The 24311-nt window shown below is 42.6% G+C and overlaps 1 protein-coding gene and 1 long non-coding RNA gene across 4 annotated transcripts in view; one reads left to right on the top strand and one right to left on the bottom strand.

Moving 5' to 3' along the window:
- Window positions 1-5533, top strand: part of LOC114590649 (uncharacterized) — an 18615-nt gene extending 13082 nt beyond the window's left edge. Inside the window, exon 3 of the long non-coding RNA XR_003705140.2 lies at window positions 5248-5533. This is a non-coding gene — a long non-coding RNA (uncharacterized LOC114590649). The remainder of the gene's footprint in view (window positions 1-5247) is intronic.
- Window positions 1-19383, bottom strand: part of PRPSAP1 (phosphoribosyl pyrophosphate synthetase associated protein 1) — a 23334-nt gene extending 3951 nt beyond the window's left edge. Inside the window, exons 1-10 of one of the 3 annotated variants that reach the window (XM_028717002.2) lie at window positions 19176-19383; window positions 17767-17878; window positions 15041-15093; window positions 13181-13247; window positions 9595-9767; window positions 6164-6279; window positions 5527-5582; window positions 3820-3965; window positions 2943-3013; window positions 1779-1925 (exon numbers count right to left, since the gene is read on the bottom strand). In XM_028717002.2, coding sequence (XP_028572835.1) covers window positions 1779-1925; window positions 2943-3013; window positions 3820-3965; window positions 5527-5582; window positions 6164-6279; window positions 9595-9767; window positions 13181-13247; window positions 15041-15093; window positions 17767-17849 — 912 coding nt within the window. In that variant the 5' untranslated portion in view covers window positions 17850-17878; window positions 19176-19383. Of the gene's footprint in view, window positions 1-1778; window positions 1926-2942; window positions 3014-3819; window positions 3966-5526; window positions 5583-6163; window positions 6280-9594; window positions 9768-13180; window positions 13248-15040; window positions 15094-17766; window positions 19057-19175 lie in introns of those variants that run through there. The other 2 variants (XM_028717003.2, XM_028717001.2) reach the window with 2 other exon arrangements.
- Window positions 19384-24311: the final 4928 nt, after the last annotated feature.

Genomic DNA, 24311 nt, shown 5'->3' on the forward strand with positions numbered 1-24311 from the left:
AAGTAAAAAGATTAAATTTAGAAATGTGGCTGAAACATAATTCACAGAATCTAACTTTTAAAAAATAAAATCAAACCAGAAGTTCCTTGATGGGTCACCAAACACACACAGTGTGCATTTGCATTTAAATTCCTTAATGGAAATAGAGGTTGCAGCCAAAGTTTTGAGATTGTGTAAGGTATTTGCATTTGATGCCCTGCAATAGTTGGAGGTGTCATTAATATAATTATTGCAAGAACCACAAAGAAAACTATAACGCTGCAAGAGAACGGGGCAACTGGTAATAAGGAGCACAGGAGAGGCAGCTGAAAGCAACACCTGGTGTCTCTGCTCCTCAGAAGCAGCTGCTGTTGCCTGAACTGCTTGAGATAAACAGATGGGCCAGAGAAAGGAGAGTTGTGAGTGAGCAAGCAAGCTAGTCCTAGTATGATGTGTCAAGTAATAAGCTCAGCAGCACCCACTCACTGAAAAAGCAACAATTCACCTGGATCAAAGGGGGCTGGGGCGTTCAATGCCTGTCTGCCTAAATTTAATACCTAGGATTTAAGACAAATCTAGCAGTACAGCTGCAGTTTTATTTAAATAGTGCTAAAATCCTAGACACTTAGACCTACAATTTCCCATGATATCTGGTCATGGGGAAAGCATATTGAGTGGTATTCAACTAGGTTTTACTCAGAGTAGACCCCCTGAAATGAGTGGTTAAGTTAGGTCCATTAATTTCAGTAGGTGTAATCTGAGTACAACTCAGTGTTTTGCATAGATGGGCACTGTGTTAATGGCTCTTGACTGTAAACCTCCAGGCCAGAAGACAAAATGCACCACAAGTATTGCCACTGTAGCAATCTGCTGCATTTTCCTGCTTGGAAAAATGCAGCCACATCGTTGCAGCTTCAAGTTTCCACAATGCTTCATCCTTCTTTCTTAAGCAGTAAGACAAGGAGGCACTACAGCACAGCATTCCTCTTGGTGGGAAAAATGTTATGCTCTGAAGCAGGGGTCAGCAACCTTTTTCAGCCGTGGGCCGGTCCACTGTCCCTCAGACCATGTGGTGGGCCAGACTATATTTTGAAAAAAAAAAATATGAACGAATTCCTATGCCCCATAAATAACCCATAGATGCATTTTAAATAAAAGCACACATTCTACTCATGTAAAAACACGCTGATTCCCGGACCATTCACGGGCTGGATTGAGAAGGCGATTGGGCCGCACACAGACCACAGGCCTTAGGTTGCCTACCTCTGGTCTGAAGTATGAGATTTCTGAGAAGGGCAGCTACCACAGCACAGCTCTGTGTTTCTGTAGTCAGAAAACATTTAAGTGCTGAGCTATAGCAGTGGGAGAATGGGAATCCTTGTTTGTAAGGTTCTTCTTTAAACCAGTCATTCTTTTTCTTGGAGTAATGAACCAGTAGCATTTGGTCTCAATCTCAGCAAAACTCTTTAACTCAAGTTAGTTTACCATCTACTGAAAAAAATATGCTGCAGCAGGGCAGGGGGCTAGTCCTCAAGATGCTGTACTACAATTCCTGTCATTCCTGAAAATGGATCATTCTGCATGGGGCTGGTGGGAATCCTAGTCCAGCAACAGCTAGATTCATGCAGAAGCCAACTGATGCTGTGTGTTTATATATTCAGTATATGCAACAGTCTTGTGCTCCATATACAAATCTGTCAACTTATTGATCAATCTAAATCCATCATTTGCTATTTAAAACAACACTAATACACAAATAGGAGGGAATCTTGCCCATAGAGCAATATACCAAGACTTGCCTCATCAATTGATGACTCTTCAATTAGACGTGGAGCATCAGCAGACAAAAGCCCATGAGTTGCCATGATGAAGATCTTATAAGCACCACGCTCTTTCAGGATTTCTGCAGCTGCCACAAAGCTTTCCACATCATCAATGATGTCATCCTGAGAAGCAAAACAAATCCCAGTTAAAATCTGGAAGTTATTAGCAAGCACAAACTGCTCCACTGTCCCACAAGCAGTATGTAACCACTTTGGCAAATCTGGAATAATTTGAAGATGCTTCAGTGCCTAACCTAAAGTTACATATGAACTTTTGGTACATTGCCAATAAGTATTTCAGTAGCAGCTATTTATACCAGCATGGTATGAGTCTGCTTCCTGGGCAGGGCTAAGTTCCTATAATGAGCACATGACAGGCACAAACTTTCCAAAGATTTATGAAGGAGTGCTGTTTGGAAAATATACATGAAAATGCTTCTTTGGGCAAAGATATATTTGAAAATACAAAAATGGCTTTAGTTAGCTCTCTCTCAAGGAGAGGTACAGAATGCAAGCTGCCCATGCTCCTGGTTACAAACTCAAGAAGTGTCTTGTGGAAAGGCAGGCACTAGGAAGCTAGTCACACAGGCTACACAAAATGCACTGGTTTGGCACAAGGCCCTGTCAATTTTGTTGACTGTTTGAGAAACCAGAATAGGGACCTTTGGGTAGGAGGTTCTGAATAGCTTGTTCATATGGAGTTCTATGACACAGTGGCAACATGCACACTATACAAGCTTGGATAGGCCAGGATGTCTAGTCTTGCATCTTAAAACAATCGTCCCTCCAAATGGAAAGGCTACTGTACCTAGACTTTTGTCCAGGAGGTTAGCAATGAACCCCAAAGCTTCACTCAGTGAGGTGTCAGTGTCTATCAGAGTTGGATTTTCTTTCCAGATAGAAAACTAACAGGAATTTATACCACAGACTCATAAGGCCATTTAATACTGGAGGATAGATTCCTTATTTAATTAGTAAAAAAAATGTGAAACCAGACAATACAATGTGACTGTTTAGTTTTCCTGCATGGCTTCTAGCCCAGTCCTGAAATCCCAACTGCATCCAAGCATAAATATTTGAGATGTAATGAAACCTAGGGGGAAAAATCCCATTTGTCATCATGGCCTTTTAGTTCCTTACCACAATGATGGCAATTCTACCTCCAACATCTCCAACTACTGTTATTGGTGGCTTCTCTTTGGCCATCATAACTAAGGAATAAAAAACCCAACATCAGAATCACAGCTTCATTGTAATATGCATATTCATCTTTCATGCTTTGTATGAAAGAGACCTCATACTGGACATTTTGTTTCACTTAAATGAAAGACAGTTCAAATAGCAGCTGTTATTATTACTGAACATAAACAAACCTTGTCACATTTAAGCAATTCTGAATGAACTGTGTTGAGGCACAAAAATTATGTCTCACAGCACTGATTTCAGCCACCCTTTAAAAGGTCATCTTTAGATACTCCTCAAAGGGGAGGGGAGGAGGAGGGGTGGTTGTGGTGGTGAAACTTACTGGTATTTAGGGTTTTACTTTTTGAAATATGGCAACCCTATTTGAGCACCCTTTAAAAGGTCATCTTTAGATACTCCTCAAAGGGGAGGGGAGGAGGAGGGGTGGTTGTGGTGGTGAAACTTACTGGTATTTAGGGTTTTACTTTTTGAAGTATGGCAACCCTATTTGAGCACATGCTCAGCCCAGGTTTTCAGGACCAGTCCTTTCACACACAAATCACCCAGTTTTCATTTTAGAAAGTTAATGAGGGGAGAGAGACTTCTGGTGTTGCCATTAAACAACTGATTGCAGATTATTCCTGGATGTGTGCATGACCTCTGATTTAAAAGCAACTTAATTTTGCTTGGTTCCTTATCTCCCTTTAGATAGCTACAAATTATTATGTGTGCAGAGTTTGTTTCCTCAGCAGAGAATTCAGATTGCTCTTACGTTGAAATGCCTTGCACATCAAACCAAAGGAAAATAAAAGTAAAGAAAAATGCAACAACATACAGGGTAGCTCCAGACCAGTGTGCAGAGTAGTATTTTTTACTGTTGGAGGAGAGTGGCGTCCATCATCCATGTCTTGCTCTGTGCACTGAGCCTCCCCGTGGATAACCGCTAGTCCTAGCCGTAACCGTTCTGCATAAGACTGGGCCCTACATAAAAGCAACAAGATATTAGTGGGGTGAAATACATTCACTTTTGAAAAGTCCTCTGCTTTAGCTCATTTCCATGTGCTTCATTTAAACAGGATTCAGCCTGGGGAAGGAGTTTGCTTTTTCAACTAACAATAAGTAGTTAATGCTTAAGAATGTTGCTGTTCACTATTGTTTTTCAATTTCCTTTTAACAAAATAGACTCCTTGCACAATCACCTTCTGCCACTTTAATATGAAAAGCAGATGCTATTTATTTTGGAAGTGTGTCAAACACTTCCAAAACATGATGCTCCTTTCCTCTGTCTCTGTAATAACTTCAAATGTTGAACTGAAGCTATAACCTCGGTCTGTATTAATCTAAATAGCTGTGCTGGCAGAAGCCAGGGCAACAAGTACTGCTAACACAGTGGGGCTCCCCCCCCCCCCAAGATCAGCCCTGGAAGGTTGGAAAATTCCTCCAGAACAACATGGAGGAGGAGAGGGGAGACCATTCCATCTGGAAAGCAGAAATCCTAGTGTTGATGGGAGTGATCTCCTTAGCATTACTTTACATTCCACTCAAAAGGGAAAAGAGGAAAGTGTCTCAAAGTGATCAGCTGTTCAAAGTATAACAGAAATAGTGTCTCCAAAGGTTCAAAAATATTTGTATTGGTATTCACTGAAAGCTGATGTAATTGAACAAGAAGGATCAGTACACACAAACTGTTTTTCTACTGGCATGGATGGACTGATCCCAAACCTTAAAAAAAAAAAAAAATCAAGAAAAAACCCTAAGCAGTTTACATATATTATTGGTTTCCTTCAGATGGTCTATGGGGCCACACCAGAATAGTCACATAAAGAGTAATACAGCTAAGTTATCGAACGGTAAACAGATATGGGAAGGGATGAAGACTGTGCATGCAGCAGATCCAAACAGGTTGAAGATGCTGCAGTTGCATCAACTGTCACTCCATTTTGATTTTTATAAAGAGAGAATTACCACTTCAATTCAGGAAAACTAAGGGAGACATGTCAGTTGCTCTTGAGCTAGATACTGAATAAAGCTCTCCAAATATAGGTGGTGGTCCAGAAAGGCATTGAGCTATGCATCTTTTAAACACTGTATCTGCCACATTGATGCAGTTTTCCAGTGGCCATCCTATATTAAAAAACTGCCCTAGGTTCATGCCTATTAAATTATATTAAGAAGATCTTTTCCTACACTATCCTTCCACAGATGAACTTTTCACAGCTCAGAGGGGGATTAATTTATCATATATCTTTAAAATCTATTTCAGGGTTTCTCGCTGGTGTTTTAAGGTATGCAGTAGAAGAATATGAAGAAGAGTTCTTGGTGCATCTCCTTGCTATACTTCTGATAAAAAGAAACTGTTTCCTAGCAGAGCCTGTCACTTTCTCCAGCAAGAGAGAAAACAGAAACCAATCACCTTTTGATTTTCCTTTCCCAATTCCTCACATATCAACCATTTAATCTCTAGCGCTAAGGCATCCTTAAACATTGCCTGTACAAGCTGATTTTGTAGGATTTATTCACATCAAAATTAAACTGTATTTACCTCTTAGCAGCATCAGGACTCTTTGCTACAATTACTGCATTTCTGTAATCAGGAATCTAGAGCACATTGAAACCATGGTGAGACTTTAAAGCAGTTAAACTCTGACACAGAATGAATTAGTTTTTTTTAAATAAATAAAATTGCTCTTTTGTTACATAGGGTGACAGCTGAGAGCAATGCTATCATCATTCTCAAAACGCTGGGAGACATTTAACTAAAATTGGCTTTTAAATAGTTCTACACAGTTTTTACTTTTATTGCTGCAGGATGTTTAAGTAATTAGACCCCATCCATATATATTTATTTGACTAGCCTTAGCTCAGGGCCACACTAAAACATGAAACCATGGATTCATTAACAACCACCATAAGCAGGTAGAGGCAAAGTCAGAAGAAAATCTATGAAGAAAATTACCGCCAGCATTAACCAAGCTAATAGCAAATGCTTCCCAAAATGCTAAGCAGCTTGCACTTTTAGCAAGGAGGCTGTTAAGATACATTACTGGGATCCCCTTTAACAGCAAAGATTAGTTGCCTATAGCAAGCATAAGCAATATACAAGTCTAAAAAAGACCAGCACTAAACAGTGTTCTAATCAAGCTGAGATTATAACTATTGATGGATCAAAGTAACTTCACCTCTTCTTGTATATACTGAAGCAAGAAAGGGGAAGCCCTCAGGTTATCAACAGGAAAGCTGAAAAATCCCTGGATTTCTTTTTGATGAAGATCCATAGTGATGATGTGTGTTAAGCCTATAAAAAAGAAAGAACATACGTTACACCAGGGTGCTAACTGCCAGCCTAGGGGCCTGATGCACACCCAACCCACCCTCGCAAGACCTCACTAAATCTGACAGCAAGAGCTGATGGGGGAAAGAAAGTAAGTGGACATGGTGCTGAGGTGGGTGAAATGGTGTAAGCTTCTTTCCTTCCCCACCCCACTGCCCAGTGGCCTAATGCAGATGAATGGATCAGCTGAGAAGAGGGAACATGTGCAAAGTCTGTGTGCAAGCGAGGTAACCAGCTCCATTTTGGCCACTTCCACTCTGGGGTTTAGCAAAGGTTGAATGTGACCCTCAGGGGGAAAAAAGAGGTTCGTCCATTAAACTCACTTAAGAAATGCAGTAGGGTATTAGTCACATTGAAGTACCCAGGTAACATGGGTTTAAAGCACTTCTGCTCAAAGAGGTAGTCTGCAGACCAGTGCTGGTTCACTAGTCATTGGCTGCCAGTCCATGGTGGCTCCACAACAGCCAAGGCTGGGCAGGATGCTTCAGGAACTAAATATGGCACCAGTCCTTGGCACATGGTGAGGAGGGCAGGGCTTGCGAGTCCACCACATCACATAGTTTGAGAAACACTGGTTTAAAGAATCTCATTCACAAATTTGACTCCTAACAGGTAACTGATCTCTTGGGTTTGGGTAACCCATCATGATTATTGCTACACACATTTCTGCATTATAGGTGACAGGGACCATTGAACCTTAGATGGATGTACCGGATGTTGACTCACAACGGACTTTGGCACTGAAACAGTAGTAACACGTAGAGCAAGAACAAGACTAAAAAACCCCAACTGCTTTATGCCAATGTTTTTGTGCAATATTTAGAACAGGGCTTTTTTTAAAAAAAAAAAAAAGAGCCAGACAGGGTTTCATCCAAGGTTCAGTAGGCCCCAGCAACAGTCCTTCTTGTGAACTTTGTTACTTTAGTGGTCACCTTTGCTGCTCCAGCCTTCGCAAACTTATGTCTCTCAAAAAGAGGCCTGGTCTCCTACCTACAGTTAGCAAAGCCAGGAATTTTAATTTTAACATTTCTAGTTCACCCTTCGTCTAAGAAAAAACATATATGTATATCTATTTTATCCTAACAAACACCCTGGGAGAAAGGTGTGGTGAAATTCGGACTTCCGGGATAGCGCGAACGGGTAATGGCGGATTCCCTCCGAGCTCTGGAGGGAATCGGCTCCGCTAAGGACGGGTCTTGCCGTGCCGGCGACACGGGGACCCTTAGAAACCGCAGGCGCGGAAGCCTGCGGACATGGTGACTCGGTGGGCACCTTAATCGCCCTCCCTGACCCGCGAAGAGCCTTTTTAAAGGCTACGGAGTGGACCGGAGAGTGGCGTGGTGCTGAGAGTCGATCGCTGCCTTGGCGGAGCGAAGCCGCGAGCCATGACCGGAGAGCGCTATCTTTCTTCCTGAAATTTGGACTGAAACAAATAACCCGTGAGTAGAAGGGAATTTTGGCATTAAAAGTTTTTATACCTAAAATTGAGTACGATCGGGGGTGTGTTAAAAGGAAGTCCGCACCCCCCCCCCCCACAGAAAGATTCAAAGCAAAGAGAGGAGTACTAAGGCGGAAAGACTTTGGCTTTAAAAAGATAACTCTCACGAATTGGATGACAAAGTTATTGTGCTGGAGTGGAAAAGAGAGAATTTTGAAAGTTTCCTTTTCTCCTGGTAATCCCCCCCCTTGGACCCGGGAGCGCCCTGCGTGAGAGCCCGAGGAAAAAGAATAAAGAGTTTGACAGCTGTCAAAAGAGCTGTCAAACGGGAGGCAAAGACTTGGGACTGTGTTATTGGTACTTTTTCGGACTAAAAAAGCTACATTAAAATTGACCTTTTTGAAACAAAGTGACTGGGAATATTAAAGTGGCTAGGAGCTACAAAGAAACGGATTGTTGGAATAGAATCATGATGGAAATCCCCCTGGAGGGAACTAAAGACATTGCAATGGCTGCAGAAGGGAAACTATGGGCAGAGATTGAAAGGATGTTTTTTCTCGTGGGAACTTTACAAGAGCAAAGTACCACAATAAGTAAACAACTGGAGACTTTCGGTTTGGAATTGAGCAACTCTGCCAATGATACAAAGTTGATGGAAAGAAATTCTGCAGCTGCAGAGAAGGAGATAACTTTGGAGCGGGGGGAAAAAGAAGAAGAAGAAGGAGAGGAACTTCAGGTGGAAAAAACCAACCAAAAGCCTGCAACCTCTGGGAACAAAGGAAACAAAGAAAACGACAAGTGGATTACAAATCTGCAAAAGGAGAGAAAGACAAAGGAAGAAGTCCCCAGAATAACTGGAATATTGGACTATATAAGAGTAAACAAGTATGATTGGGGCTTTTTCAACAAGCAGGAGTATGAGAGACTGAGTGGTCCTGAGCAGAAACTGAAACTTATTGAATTGGAAGGAGGAAAAAATGAGAGGCTGGTGACAGAACCTCTTCAAGAAGAGAGGGCCAACAAAATGGATTACCAACAAAATTGGTGGAGAGAGACTAACTGGGGCTTAAGAGCCTCTGATGTGAGAAACCCGGGCTAAAGCAGCCAATCTATTGGGACATTGGTTTGGGAAGGGACAGAAACCGGGGCAGGGCAGGAGGGGAGAGGAGAATAGTTATAATCTGAGATTTAGAACTGCTATATTATGATTTTTTGATGCAATATGTGAAGGAAGGAATTCATGGGAGAAGAATTTAGGCCGTCCTTAGAGAAAAGATTTATTGTGTAAAACTGGATAAGTTCAAATTGGGTCAAGCATAAGTGACAAATTTTAAGAAAGGATGAGACATTTAAGGGAGGAGAGCAAATAATTTGCTGAGATAATTAATGAAACTGGAATGTGGGAAGGAGGGTGCGGGGAAGTCAATGTTATGCAACTATGTATGTTTTTGTTTTGTCTTTATAAGTCTGTCTGCCTTTTAAAAATTTGAAAACTCAATAAAAATTTATTGAAAAAAAAAAAAAAAAAAAGGTGTGGTGAAATTCAACCACTGTTTCAAGGGCACCAAAAGAGTTTCTTGTTCTATTATATAAAATCAAACTACTAGTTTGAGGGTAGCTATTTCTACTTTTTTCTGAATAGAAATCACTGTTAGTATTACAAATGCCATCCTAAATATGTGAGTTGTTTTAGGATTATTTTTGGCTGTTCTTTCTGCAAAAAAAGAAATGTATTCTTATAGAAGGAAGATCTCTCTCTCTGCAAAAACAGCCACTCACTTCTTCAGGGTCAGATCTATTGTGGGAGGTAAAATCTTGCTGCTTCTGGTCAGCTCACTCACCTGCTTTGGCCAACATGGAAGCAAGGAGTTTGCAGACTATAGAGCCTCTCTTCCTCATCTTGCTTTGTTTGCTGTAGGGGAAGTAGGGAATTACCCCAATGATATTTTTGGCACAGGACGTCCTCAGTGCATAAGCCATGATTAACAGTTCCATCACCGCAGTGTTCACATCTCTGAAATTGTTCAAAAATATTAATCAGTAATCCATCTGCCAATCAAATTCTAGAAACAGCTTCTTCTAAGAAGAAAGCAATGTCAGCCAATGTGACCAGATTTTTAAAAATCATTTATTTCATTTCTTAGACCACAGCAAACAAATTAATTTTTTAACCTAACCTAAAAGTTTTCAGGGGGACGCGGGTGGCGCTGTGGGTAAAAGTCTCAGCGCCTAGGGCTTGCCGATCGAAAGGTCGGCGGTTCGAATCCCCGCGGCGGGGTGCGCTCCCGTTGCTCGGTCCCAGCGCCTGCCAACCTAGCAGTTCGAAAGCACCTCCGGGTGCAAGTAGATAAATAGGGACCGCTTTCTAGCGGGAAGGTAAACGGCGTTTCCGTGTGCGGCTCTGGCTATCCAGAGCAGCGATGTCACGCTGGCCACGTGGCCCGGAAGTGTCTCCGGACAACGCTGGCCCCTGGCCTCTTAAGTGAGATGGGCGCACAACCCCAGAGTCTGTGAAGACTGGCCCGTACGGGCAGGGGTACCTTTACCTTTACCTTAAAAGTTTTCAAAGTAGTATTCACAGAATCTCTGGGGTTTTGCAGAAACTTGCCAGGGATTTCTGAATGCAAATATCAGAAATGGTGGAGACACTGCCCAGTAAACAGCTTGTGCACCATTACCAATCTTATTTCTTTATTCCATAAAATACAGCTATTTTTTTTTTGCAAACAACCTCAAAGCAGTTTACAAAAATGACATTATCCATAAAAACTCAGTTAAACACAACTATTTTAACGTTTAACCAAATAATTAAAATCAATGATAAGCTGAAAGCCAGAAAAAAATGCATGTCACTTGCAGAGCTTGTAGCCAGGGCTGATGCAACAACAGCTATGCAAGCCTTTGGGAGGCAAAGGCGCGAGAGGACATCAGAGGAGGGAGGGAGGGAAGGAAAGAGGGACAGAGGCCAGTGTTGCCTGTGGCACCCCTGAGCGTCATACAAGGCACCCCAGGGTGCCACGGCACACTGGTTGAAAACCACTGCACTAAAAGATCAATTCCTTCCAAATGCAGGATATTGTGGCATCTGTGGCAGTGTTAACGTTCACCATGTCAACATGTATCAAAAGTTCCTTTGCACCAGCTATAGCTTTTTCCTTTTTACATAGTGCCTGACAGACCCACTGATCACCAGTTTCAAAAAGAATGTGTGTGGGGGGGATGTTAGCAGTAGCCTTTTGCAACAGGGAGCTAAACAGTGTTGGCAGAAGGTGAAAAGGCCTAAACATGCCTAATCACTTGCTGAAGGTATTAGGGGAACTCTGGACCTGGAAGCACTTTAGGAGCACACTCTCTGAAGCACAGTGAACATTCAAGCTGCAACCCTTCTTTCATCTGCACTTGGCGTTCCACCAGATTTGGACCACAGTCTTTCCTGATCATCTGAGATGATACCCTTAGGAGTCTTTTGGCTCTCAAAGACATGTGACTGATTAAGTCTGTGTTTTAGCCAGCTGCTCTCATTTCTTCCACTGTAAGCTTTCCCTCGGAAAATTAAACCCCCATTTATCTTGACACATTTGCCAACGTTCTCCAAATTGGTTTGTTCTGCCTCCTATCTCCACCACACTGCACTGTTTATATACACAAAAAAGCTTTGTTCACCATCAAGGAAGTAGCCAAGAATTACATAAAACCACTCCATCCCCCAAGCAATTAAGACAAAAAGTTAACAGTGCACAATTTCCCCCTTCTGTGGCTTAAGGTGGCAGAGGCTAAGGAAGGACAGTCATTGTTTCCTAGGATTCTGCATTTCACAAGCTGTCAACTTATGCTTATGATTTTAAACTAAGATTCATAATGACCAAGTATGAACAACAACAGCTCCAATGCTTCAGGCACATGTACATGTTAAGGAAATAGGCCTAGGTTAAAACTGTTCAGAAGTCTCAAGGCAGGAAAAACGGGGAGTGGGAGAGAGAAAGAACACAAGGTCTTTCCAGCATCATAGATATACAGTACTTACACAAATCTAATGCACCATTGAATCTAAAGCGCGCCTCGATTTTCAAAACTTTGAAATAAAACAGTATTTGCTGGCAAATGTAAAATTGCCATCAAATCTAATGAGCACCCTAATTTTTGTGATGTAATTTGGCCCCAAAAGGTGCCCATTACATTTGAGTAAATACGGTACGTGGTAGGATACCAACTATGTTACTCCTATCTATTCTTACTCACCATTGACGTCTACTGCAGTGCTGGTTCAAGAGCCATCACCCCAGCCCCATAACGCGCCTCATCATCTGGGGCATTAAGCTCTTACCAGACAGAGAGGTTTGTGCGAACTAGAACAGAATAGTTCTTTTTTATTCTTTAAGGCTATTTCTGCACCCCAAGCTACTAACCTAGATATGTGCAGGCAAGCAAGCTACACCATATCTGGGAGGCAGGAAGGAGGAAAACTGCTTTTATAAATTGATTTGAGAAGGTGCCTTATACATATACATCAGAGCTGTTGAGTCGCAGCTTTGCTGCGATTCAGACCTTCCCAACACCACAAACTTAAACAGCACCAGGAACTGCCCTTGCTGCTCCTTGGATCTTATTATTGATTAAATTTCTATCCTGCCCTTTCTCCCAAAGTTGACTAGGGCAGGTTGTCTGCATAGCAGATAAAGAGAGCGGCAGCTGATACACTCTACATGGGGAAAGGATAAAACCAAATCCCAGGCAAGATAGGATCATTTTTTGAAGCTAAAGCACACAGCCAGATAGGCAGGGAACTCCTGGGCAGATACGCTGTAACTAAACAGCACTAAAGGCTATCAAGCAGACACATTACTGGCAAGAGGCATTTTATTATAGAGTTCTGCTATAAAGATTAATCTAGTTAAAGGAGCAAGAACCTTTAAAAAAAAAAAAAGACAATCCCAAAATAGCAAGTAAATGGAAGAGTAACTAATAGAGTCTTCAGGAGAGTTTTGCAGACTGAGGCATTGCATCGTGTTTCATTTACTGTCACTTTTAAGTGCCACATTAAGGTGTCGGATTTAAAGTCCACACTGTTGGTGTAAAAGTTTAACTAGCATTAATAACATCATAGGCTCTCTTGTTAATGATGGTGAATGGGTAGTAGGGATGGCAGAAGTATATTTACACATATAAATAGAAAGGAAAGACTCCAGAACAAATCCACTCAACCAGAGTTCCGACATATCCAAGGATGTGGGTTTATAAAATTCAGAATTCAATCCACACATCATCATCATCATAATTTATTATTTATACCCCGCCCATCTGGCTGAGTTTCCCCAGCCACTCTGGGCAGTTCCCAATCGAGTGTTAAAAACAATACAGCATTAAATATTAAAAACTTCCCTAAAGTACATACGCGCGCACACACACAAAAACCTCACAAACCCTTACCTGGGTATTGTCTGAATAATGAACACATCCTGACCTCGAACAGATTCTTTTATTTCAACCCTTGTCTCTGTAAAGGAAGCACAGATATTTGAAAATAATCCTAGTAGTACCTACGTATAAGTAGCATGGCTGGAATGGGCCGGGTGGGTTTAAAGACTTAACAACAACAACTTTATTATGGTTGTAGACCAGCATAAAGACTTCACCAAATTAAAGTAATAAAATGCTTTCCAAGTGTGTATTTGAGATAATGGATCTTTAGAGTCTGTCTGATAGCCTGAGCCTGCCTGATGCATTGCAGTGTTTTTAAACTTTCTTTTTTCTTTTAGCCTTCCTAGGGTTCAAGTTGCATTCTAATGCATTCACAATTTAAAGCTGGCTGGAGGAATATCCGTGTTGTGATCAGTGGACAGGGGCATGCGCTTTAGATGTGGTGAGGGTGGGAAGGGATTACTAGTGCATCCAAACAGGTGGGAGGTAGCCCTGCCCTGCCAAGCCATTCCCACCACTGTCCATCAGCGCAACTTGTCCAAAACTCTTCCAAACCATTCCACCCTAAGCTCTGTCAATGGATGCCCCTCCTCATCAGCTGAAAGAACAAAGTTAATCATCCATGTTGAAAGGCAGTATACTTTTTTGGAAACCAGGTGCTGGGGACAAACAGGGAAACACTGTTGTCCTCATGCCCTGCTCATTAGCCTCCCAGAGACATTTGGTTGGCCAAAGCTGGGAACACAGTAATAGGCAAGACAGGGGCAAGGGACTTGGCCAAGGTCACAAAACTAGGTACAAGAGGTGGAATCTGAACAGAATTATCACTCCACAGTGGTACAAATGTGGTTCCAGGAGTGAAAAAATGTGTTGTGGGGGGCAATGTTTGCCACCTAGAGCTCCTTAGAGGAAAGGTGGGGTATAACAGCTGTTTTTGCAAGGGTAAAAAAAAGCGCAAAAACACTTGTTTTTGCAAGGGTAAAAAAAAGCGCAATAAGTATAGCATCTTATTGCGTATAGCATCTAGATCAAGGGAAGTAATAGTGCCACTGTATTCTGCTCTGGTCAGACCTCACCTGGAGTACTGTGTCCAGTTCTGGGCACCACAGTTCAAGAAGGACACTGACAAACTGGAACGTGTCCAGAGGAGGGCAACCAAAATGGTCAAAGGCCTGGAAACGATGCCTTATGAGGAACGGCTAAGGGAGCTGGGCATGTTTAGCCTGGAGAAGAGGAGGTTAAGGGGTGATATGATAGCCATGTTCAAATATATAAAAGGATGTCATATAGCGGAGGGAGAAAGGTTGTTTTCTGCTGCTCCAGAGAAGCGGACATGGAGCAATGGATCCAAACTACAAGAAAGAAGATTCCACCTAAACATTAGGAAGAACTTCCTGACATTAAGAGCTGTTTGACAGTGGAATTTGCTGCCAAGGAGTGTGGTGGAGTCTCCTTCTTTGGAGGTCTTTAAGCAGAGGCTTGACAACCATATGTCAGGAGTGCTCTGATGGTGTTTCCTGCTTGGCAGGGGGTTGGACTCGATGGCCCTTGTGGTCTATATTCCAACTCTATGATTCTATGATTCTATAATTCTAAGTCTTTAATACCCATATTGAATAGGTTTGTCAAAGGCTCACTCAGCCATTGACAAACAAGTCTTAGCAATTTTATTTAAGTGTTGTGGAAACAGCTAGAAAATCAAAGGGCTCATCTCTGGGTTCTGAAAATAGGAGAATAGTCATTAGGAAAATGGTCTTGAGACTTTAAAAAAGTGATAATTTGCCCCATAGGATTTTTTTTAAAGTTTTGGAATATCTATAGTCTGTTCTTCAGTAAATGCTCTAGAAGAAAAAGAAAAACCTGACTTGCCTCCATTGGTTTCCTGATATACCACAGATTTTCCGAGCTCAGCACCAAGTCGCCTAGAAAGAGAGACACACATAGAGAGAGATTCTCAACAATAGCTTACTAACATAGGAATTCTCACCATGCAGTTCTAGAACAGCAAAGCTAAACTCAGCACTAAAAGACAGGGCTTACTGACAAACTGCTGCCTGCCACAATAAAGTTTCAATCCTGCTTGTTGGTCAAAACAACACTCCTGAAGCAACTATCATTATAGTAAGAGCAAACACACATATCCAAGTGGCTTAGGATATCTACCCTGAGTTTTACAGCTAGTTTAAGTAGAATTTTAAAACTAAAGCCAGGGCTGCAGGATTCTTAAAGCAACTTTCCCATTAAAAAGAAGGGACTGAAAAGCATTTCAGTCTGCATAACCTGGTCTAACTCTTCCTAGGATACTGGATCTTACATAATTCAGGCATTAGAAATTTAACTGGGGGAAACTGAAGTAGGTCTCAGGTGGCTCAAACGTTCTAGGAACAAAGAGAGATACTAAGGTATACAGGTAGAAAATGTATTCAGTTGTCTTCTAGCTCTCCCACTAGCAGGGGAAGTTCATCAGATGGTGACATGGGATAGGATCTTATTGGTGGTGCTATCCCAATTATAGAATGCTTTCCTTCTAGAAGTACTATTAATGCCAACATTGCTGACAAGGGCAGAACTAGGTTATGATCCATCTGTTTGCTTGGGCATTTATGGGATGTTCTGTTGCTGCTATTGGTGCGCTGGAATTTTTATTCCTACTTTTTTTTTGTTATGTTGTAACTCTCCCTAGGATGAAGAGATGAAGGACAAGTTATATACATCTTAAATAAATTTAAAAGAACCAGCTATTAATTAGAAGTCATCACTAAGCAAATATTTTAGCAAGCATGTATGCATTATTTACAAGATAAGCAGTTACTTAATATAGTACATTTCAACTTCACAGGCTCTTTCAAGTTACACTGAAAAGCTATTTATGCTTCAAAATATAATCAGAGATTTGTTGGAACATAAACATCAAACCAAAAGCCAGTTAGCTTATTTGTTTTTGATATTTCACACAACACATTAGAAGGCTACCCCTTTAATCAGCTTTACAGTTTCTTTTTCATAGCCTTTGTGGGACATACTGATCCTAAACCTTTCTGAGATGGGGAAAAGCATGAGCACACATTTCTGAGCTTAGGACAAATCCAAAATAGAAAGTTAAGGTTCATAAGCTTTCCAGGTTGTCAGTTTTTCATTTTCAAAAAGTATAATGAGATTATTATTATAAATATAGAATAAGAGGCTAACTAAATTATGTTTTACTTCTGTTTAAAAGGTCACAGATTTGGAGCACAGTTATCCTGAAAGTGACAACAGCAACACAGAATGAATGTCTCTTTTTTCACTCTAAGTTCTCTTGAGATGCTAACTGGACTAACCAAAGGGGTTTGCCCAACTTTGGGAGATCTCCAATGTTGTGCCAGTGAATATAACAGAATTCCTTTTCCTCACCTCCCTGCCATACCCATCTTAACAGGTGTCCACCTGCTCCACAGGGTTCTCCAACCGTCCAGAGCAGATTTGGGAGGATTGGGGAGGGGGAGAAAAGGGGAAGTTCCACCGCACAAGCAGATGTCAGCTGTGCAAATGGGTTGCCATAGGATACCATCTTTTGGATTGAACTAACGCTTGATCTGCAGAAACGGGACCACAAATGCTTTCTCCAGTGATGGGTATATTTCTTATTCTGGCATTTGTGATGCCCAACAAATATTTGTTTCCCAATTTGTGCATGGCTTCAGAAGCAGAGGCTTGCCCCTGTAGTCCCTAACCCTGTAGTCACAATGACTACTTTGCCGCCAGAGGCAATATGCTTCTGAATACCAGTTGCTGGAAACCACAGAAGGAGAGAGTGTTGTTGTGCTCATGTTCTTCTTATGGGCTTCTAGTTGGCCAATGTGATAAGAGGATGCTGAACTAGATGAGCCACAGGCCTGTTCTAGTAAATCAATTATGTTAATACTGTACTGCTAAACTTCAGAGGCACTCCAAAGCAGAGACCCTCCTTACTCCTTCCAACTGTCTGCAAAATTCAGACCAACATCAGACACAAGGCAACACCCCTCTCCCAAGTCAGGGAGAGACAGGGTTGAGGCAAGAACATATTTTAGCAGTCCATCAATACCAGACCCACGAACAAAAGGGTAATTATTATTTTGTTCCAGTTTCAAATTCTCCAACCTACAGGAGATAAGGTAGTTAACAGTGTACTAAGAAGAAAAACTGTCAAGATTCCCAAATAAAATATGGCTATACCACATAAAACAGTTGAAAACTACAAACTCTCTTTAATAAAGCAACAAATGGAATCAACAAATGTGCACACATTGTTTATAATACACCATGAATGCTTACTTTACAAAAGGCTCAGTAAAACTCAATTTAAAATATTTAAATCTGATTAAATTGTCGCTTAAAGCCACAGCGTTTTAAAGTGAAACTAAAGAGTCTTAAAAATTGGGCTCACCAAAAGTAATGCTAAGCACTTGGGTGGGTCACGCATTCTTGAAGTAGGCTGAAGTGAAATATGTAAACTCAGGCATGTGGCAAAAAGCCTATTTTAGGAAATATGGCTTACTTTCCAGTTCATACACTGTTTAATTGCAACTCATGAATACAGGAGAACAAGATGCATAAAAACGTGAGACACTCACTCAGTGATTTTCTTCGCCAGCTCTGTGCAAGCTGCTGTGGAGTTTGCCGAGAAGACCCGGTAGCCACTTCTGGCTGCGTTCATTGCCAAGGAATCATACAAACCCCTTGGAGCTCGAGGGTGAGAAAACACAGATCTATAAGGTAACAGCAATTTCCTTGGCATCCTCCTCTTCAGCCTCAAGACTACCAGAGCAGGTTTGGGGGGGGGGGGGGGAGGAAAGCAGTTTACAAGCAAGATCTTCCCCAACCCAATTAATACAGCAGACCAGAATTATTACAACCACCAGAAAAGGAGTATTTCAAAGAAGTTAAGAAGCCTAACAAGTCAGATCAGTGTTACTGGTCTTTACATGTCCCCTTAAAATACTACATATAGAAGAGGAGATACTATTTGCATAAACAGGTCAAGCCCCTAAGAACTAGCATGCAGAAAGCTTAGTGTGAGGGTTGAAATTTAAAAGCAAAGTAGTATGCAATGCAAAAAATGAGAGGAAGGGCAACAAGGAGTACAACAACGAAACTTGTTTACATACAAGAAGAAAGATGGGGTAGGCAGACTCGGGAAAGAGGGTTTCTCAAGACAACAGGAGTAGTGGCGGAGAGAGGGCTTGGCCACACGCGGCCAGCACCAGAGAAAAGTTGCACTGGAAGTAGGCAGGGCAAAGTCTTCCTGGGAGATATGGGGCAGAGGAAGCAGGGAACACCTTACTTTAATATTAGCAATTAAAAAAAGAATGCCTTCCCGAGGAATGAAAGGGAATCAGAGGCGTGGAGCTACGAGACGGGAACTTTCGGAATAAGGAGAAGCGGATTTTGAAAGGGGGTGAGGGGTCGGTTGGGTGGCATATGGAAAACGATGAAGGTGCAGAAGGATCAGACCCTCTCAGGCCACCCAGAGGAGACTAGGCTGGAGTGGGCAGCTGGAAGGGACGGGGGGGGGAAGGCTGGGGGGGGTCTAAAAATGAGGGGGGAGGGGCTGTGAGGGTGGAAATGGAGTAAGGGGGAGAATGGGGGGGGGGGAGAGAGATGAGGGCGGATTTAGCAGAACTGCGAGGCGGTTAAAGATGCAGGAGGAGGGCAGCTCCAGGCACCGCTGCGGCGTAGGCGCCCACACGCTCGGCTCTTTTGCAGCTACTGGTCCCTTCCTCGTCGGGACTCTTTCGGGCCCGCTCGCTCTCCAGCCCCCCAACCCAAGCGAAGAGTCAACTCCACCAGTATGCCCGGTCATAGAGACGCCGCCCTAGAGCGCCACCTTCTGCTCTCGGCGGCCATTTTGCGCAAGCAAGGCCTCTTCCCCTCTCCCGCCCGCCCGCCTGCCCGGCTGTTGAGAGAAAGATATGCAGTCCTTGCCGGTGTCACGCAGACATGTTGAGTGAGGGCAGGAGGGAAGAGCGTGCTCAATACTCACCACTTTGCCTTCAGTTCCCTCCGCTGCTTACGTGGGGATGTTTCGGTTGACTGTCTTAAAAGGGGGGGAAAGAAAAGAAATCCCACTGCCGCTTAGCTGGGAAGCGCTTCACCTCTTCTTTAAGACCGTGAAGAGTTTTCCCGAAACAAAGATGGCTGCTTCCTGGAGGGAGGGGGAGAGTTCGACCAACGGCCAAGTGGGAAGTTCTAGAATGAGTCTCCTTTCGCCTTCAAAGGAAGTGGGCGGAGCCATTGTCGAGTAGGGCCGGAGAGGTCGCGAGCAGAAAGCGACCGAGGAGGAGGAGGAGTGCAGAGAAAGGTTACGTTTCAGTCTCTGGGGCTGCAGTCCTGCGCTTACTTACGTGGGAATAAGAAGACCCACGTGGAACTTGAACTCAGTGGAACTTACGCCAGAGTATACTGTACATGCATAGATTGCGCTATAAGACTTCGAGAGAGAGGGGAAATGACTTAATAAGAAACCTGGAGGCGAGAGGGAGGAGTTCGTTTAAAGGGCAAAGAGTATAGAAGGGAAGGGTCTGCTATACCGTTTAACCGCTTTGAGTCCCATCAGGAAAAAGTCAGGGGTATACATCAATATATAATAGTAATATTTGGAGGAAGAAGGCCAGGGCCCCTGTTAACAGAATGAGCAGGGCTGGCAAACCACATACTGAACGTACTGCAATCTAAGGAGAAGCCCCGTTTCCTCCTTCCTGTAAAACCATTAAGCCCACAGTCTAAAATTGCTGAGCTGGACCACCATGGAGATGTTCCTTTTGCTTCCTCTTCAGTAACTCTACTTCATAGTGGGGATTACAGCTCCATGATGGTGTTTGGCTGATGTTGAACAATCTAGCACTGTTTCTGCTTTAACTTCCTCCATCACAGAGTTTCTGACTATGTAGGTGAAGAGGTACGATTTAAGTCCACTCAAAGGCGACTATGGGGTTGCGGCACTCATCTCGCTTTCAGGCTGAGGGAGCCGGTGTTTGTCCGCAGACAGCTTTCCAGGTTGTGTGGACAGCATGACTAAACCACTTCTGGTGCAACGGAACACCGTGACACAAGCCAGAGCGCATGGAAATGTCGTTTACCTTCCCGCTGCAGCAATACCTATTTATCTACTTGCCCTGCTTTGCTTTTGAACAGCTATGTTGGCAGAAGCTCTGAACACCAATGGGAGCTCACTGTGTCACGTGGATTCGAACTGCTGACCTTCCCTGATCAGCAAGCCCAAGGGGCTCAGTTGTTTAGACCACAGTGCCACCCACATTCCTGTAGTTTTTAACTACTAGGAAGGCCCCTCAAGGCCCTCACCACAACAACTGTTCAGTAAAAGACCCGAACAGCAGCTTTTAATCTATTCCAGTGTTTCCCAACCGGTGTTCCGCGGCACACTAGTGTGCCGCGAGACGTTGCCTGGTGTGCCGCGAGATGTTGCCTGGAGGGAGGCGGGCGAGTCGGGCGGCGAGAGGCGGGGCGGCGGCGGCGAGGAGAGGCCGGCCAGCGCGGGGCTCTCGCCGTCTGCCTGCCTGGCTGCCTGCGTGGCGCTGACGTCACGGGGCTGTAACGTGCCCCACATAGGCACACGCGGGGCGGCGAGCTCCCTCCCTCCCACATCCCATTGCCACTCGCTTCGGCCGGCCTGCTGGGCTGTCGCAGGCAGAAGGCCTGTGCATGCGTGAGGTTTTCGCGCCTTCGGGATTCCCTTCACGCCTTCCTCCTCCCGGGTCCTTGAGAGCGCGGGAAGCGGCAGCGCGAGACCGGCGTTGAGCCTGGTAGGTATTGCGCTTGCCAAGGCAGTCATTTGGGAAATGAAAACTTGCAAAGCAAGCAACCAGTTCAATCTGAAGTACGTGTATGCTTAATATCCTGTATCTGAAACCTGTTCTGCCCCCTCCCCCACACTTGGTGCCATTTTCATCTACACATGCAGCAGAGTAAGTTGACCCAGAATAGTACCAATTCAGATGGCAGATGGGAGAATGACAGTGCTGAATGCTTTCCCATGTAGAACAGTCCCTGCAAATAAAAACCTAGCATATTTGGAAGAGGGATGCTAGCCTAACCATTACCTTCTATGCTGTTACTATTTTTTTTATTTTTTTTTACATAAGTAAAAAGTGACCTTTCCCCATCTGGCATGGTGGTGTGCCTCGAGATTTTTTTCATGAAACAAGTGTGCCTTTGCCCAAAAAAGGTTGGGAAACACTGATCTATTCTTTTCAGAAGGAGACTACATTGACCTTAGTCAGCTCTTAACTAATCCATGCTTGGGTGTCTCAACACAATGTCACCATCATAATAAACTGCTGCTCCAGCCTTCATTGCATTCCCAGCAATAGGATGTAACTTGAAATGGCATTAATGATTGCTCGACAAAACCAGGCAGTTTTAGTTCAGAGGCCGTTATTCTGAATTGCAAAGATAGGGTATTGTGTGTCCTGTATATTATTTCTGTACAGTGCCTAGTGCATATTTGATGCAATCTAAATAATATATGATTATGAGTATGTGCCCTAAATCAGTAATTCTATAAAGGGGCAATGCAATTCAGCCAAAAGTTAGATAAGATTACTGCTACTTTAATCGAGATGCTGCTTCCTTCTAGACAAAAAATACAAATAAGGTCATTAATGGGTGTAGTTTTAGTATAATGGGATCTTTGTAATAATGCTTTGCAAATGGCAATTTAAACATAAGTCTCTGAGATTTGTCAGCATGTAATCATAATTTATACATGGGACATTTTAACATTTATTTACATCTTAAGTAGCATTCCATTATCTAACGCTTTAAAGAGCTAGCAAACAAAGAATACCCAAAGGGTCAGCCATAAACCCAAAAACCTAACGGAAGAGCACAGGGATAGTGGGAACTGGCTTGAAAGCCACCAGATTTATTTTCCCCTTCCCAAAATTAGACAACAAGATCTCACTTAGTGAGAACAATGTTTGAATGCTACATGATAGGCAGGACAGAGGTCATCCTAAAGTCTTATGTTTTACCATTGTTTCAAGCAAAAGTGATTACATATCAGACCTGATAAATTTCCACTTAACCCCAAATAAAAAGCACTTAAAAATCAAACACTATAATGTCTATTGTTGTAAATGTCCGATGCATCTGGGAAATCGAGTACAAACTATTCATTTCATTTCATTGCCTGCTTGCTACTTGTTTACTGATGGCAAATGTCCTGAAATTTAGCCCATGGAATCTTTCCGTGCATACTGTTTCTTGGTGTGTAAAATAACCCAGAGTTATCAGATAATGTCTCCTTAATCTGTCTTCTTGGGCAGGTTGGAATTGAGGGCAATGAGTTGGCTAGCCAGGACAGCAATCCACTTTAGTGTTAGGCACACAGGAATCCTATTTAGCTATTTTATCCCATCTTCAAATCTCAACGGGGTAAATGGCAAGAGCTGTTGGAAAGCCTGTGCAATACAGTATTCTGTTCATCATCAAATGCATCCATGAAGACCTGCAGGTAAGAAATTGTCCTAGCTCAGCCAATAAGTTGATCCAGAGTCAATAACCAGTATCTTCTGTACGAAGGGCCTCACCAGTATGTATATCTTGTGTCACCATTACTTTGTAGCATGTTGTGCAAGTCCATTAAATGCTTGCCAGATGCTTCAGGAAGCTTCATTTCTAGTGGAAAGTATCGCCTGTATTTTCTCTCTGCTTTTATGAGGCCAGGCTTAACCTGGCAACAGTTTTATTGAATAACACTGAGAACTTGGATGTAGCCAACATTTAAATTTCTCAGCACCCTTGGCCTACCCTATGTGTTGTATACTGTATTACCATGCTGTTCACCATCCTGGGCTCATTTTGAAGAAAGGGTGGTATATAAACATATAAATAAATAATTGTCAGGATTGTGGGAAATGTAAATGGTAGATAGACCCACTAGCTTGGGACAGTTGAATGCTGGGCCAATTTATTTTTTTTAAGGATAGTTCAGCTATTCCAGGTGCTGACACTGGCCCTGTTTCTGAACAAATAAAGTGTATACATTAACTGAATGACAACCTAGAGATAGCTGTATGAAACACATCTAACAACCGTTGTACCATTTTCCTACCATGCTTTATTACAGTTATGTTCTGTTGAATTTTACTTCTATGCTGCCTTTTGGCCAAAAAAGGACTCCCAGCTGGCTTGCAAAGGAATAATACAAAGGATAATTCAAGCCAAAAGAAATACAGCTAACATTTCAAAAGAATCTAAAACCCATTCATGTTTGTGCCAGAAGGCAAAGATGTCAGAGAGAGCAGGAACAGTTCTTCCTTCTAAGGATCAGGGGTCAGGGAGGTGAGGCAGGGCCTGCCTCTTGATGGTTCCAGCAAAGTTGCTCTCCAGGAGCAAAGCAATCTGTCATTAAATAACTAAAAACACTAATGGACTGTTTGAATTCTTCTTATTTTTCAAATTCTAAGAAAATGTGCTCTGTCTATACTCATGCAATACAACATTTTTTCTATAAACCTAAATATGAGTTTAAATTAATAAAGCAGGGTCAACCATTTTACTTTCCTTTAATTGCATATCATAGTCATTTGACAAGTTGTATTTGCAGTGGGACGGCCAAAGCAAGGTCTGGTGCTTTTTCTGTCTTTAAGTACTGTATTTAAATAAAATATGTCAAGGGGGGGGGGGGAATGTTGCATAGACTGTAATGGAACTAAGGCGTAACATTACTATTCATATTATTGCTGGAATTCAGTGTTGTATTAAGGTGTTCAATCCATTGGTGCAAGCATTTCAACTTGCCCAATGGAACTATATTCCTTCCATGTCCTCTCCTGGGGGTTCACCCGACCCCCACAGAACCAATTTGAGGGACACAGGGGAGGACTTGTGCTGGCTCCTGCCAGCACAACTATAATACAGCCCATTATTATTAAATGTCTTTAAACTTTTTAACAGACAGAGCCAGGAAACATTTTCTTTTTTCTCTCTCTTTTTTAAAAGACATTAAATATTCATTTCTGAAAAATTAAAAGGACGCCACAAAAGAATCCAAAAGAGAATGAGAACATACCTTTTATCCAAATTGTGGGGAATCAACTCTTTATCTCTTGCAAAGCCACTTCTGATCACAACTTAAGAAAGCTAGGCAAATGCC

This window comes from Podarcis muralis, chromosome 2, assembly GCF_964188315.1.
Source record: "Podarcis muralis chromosome 2, rPodMur119.hap1.1, whole genome shotgun sequence".
Lineage (NCBI taxonomy): Eukaryota > Metazoa > Chordata > Lepidosauria > Squamata > Lacertidae > Podarcis > Podarcis muralis.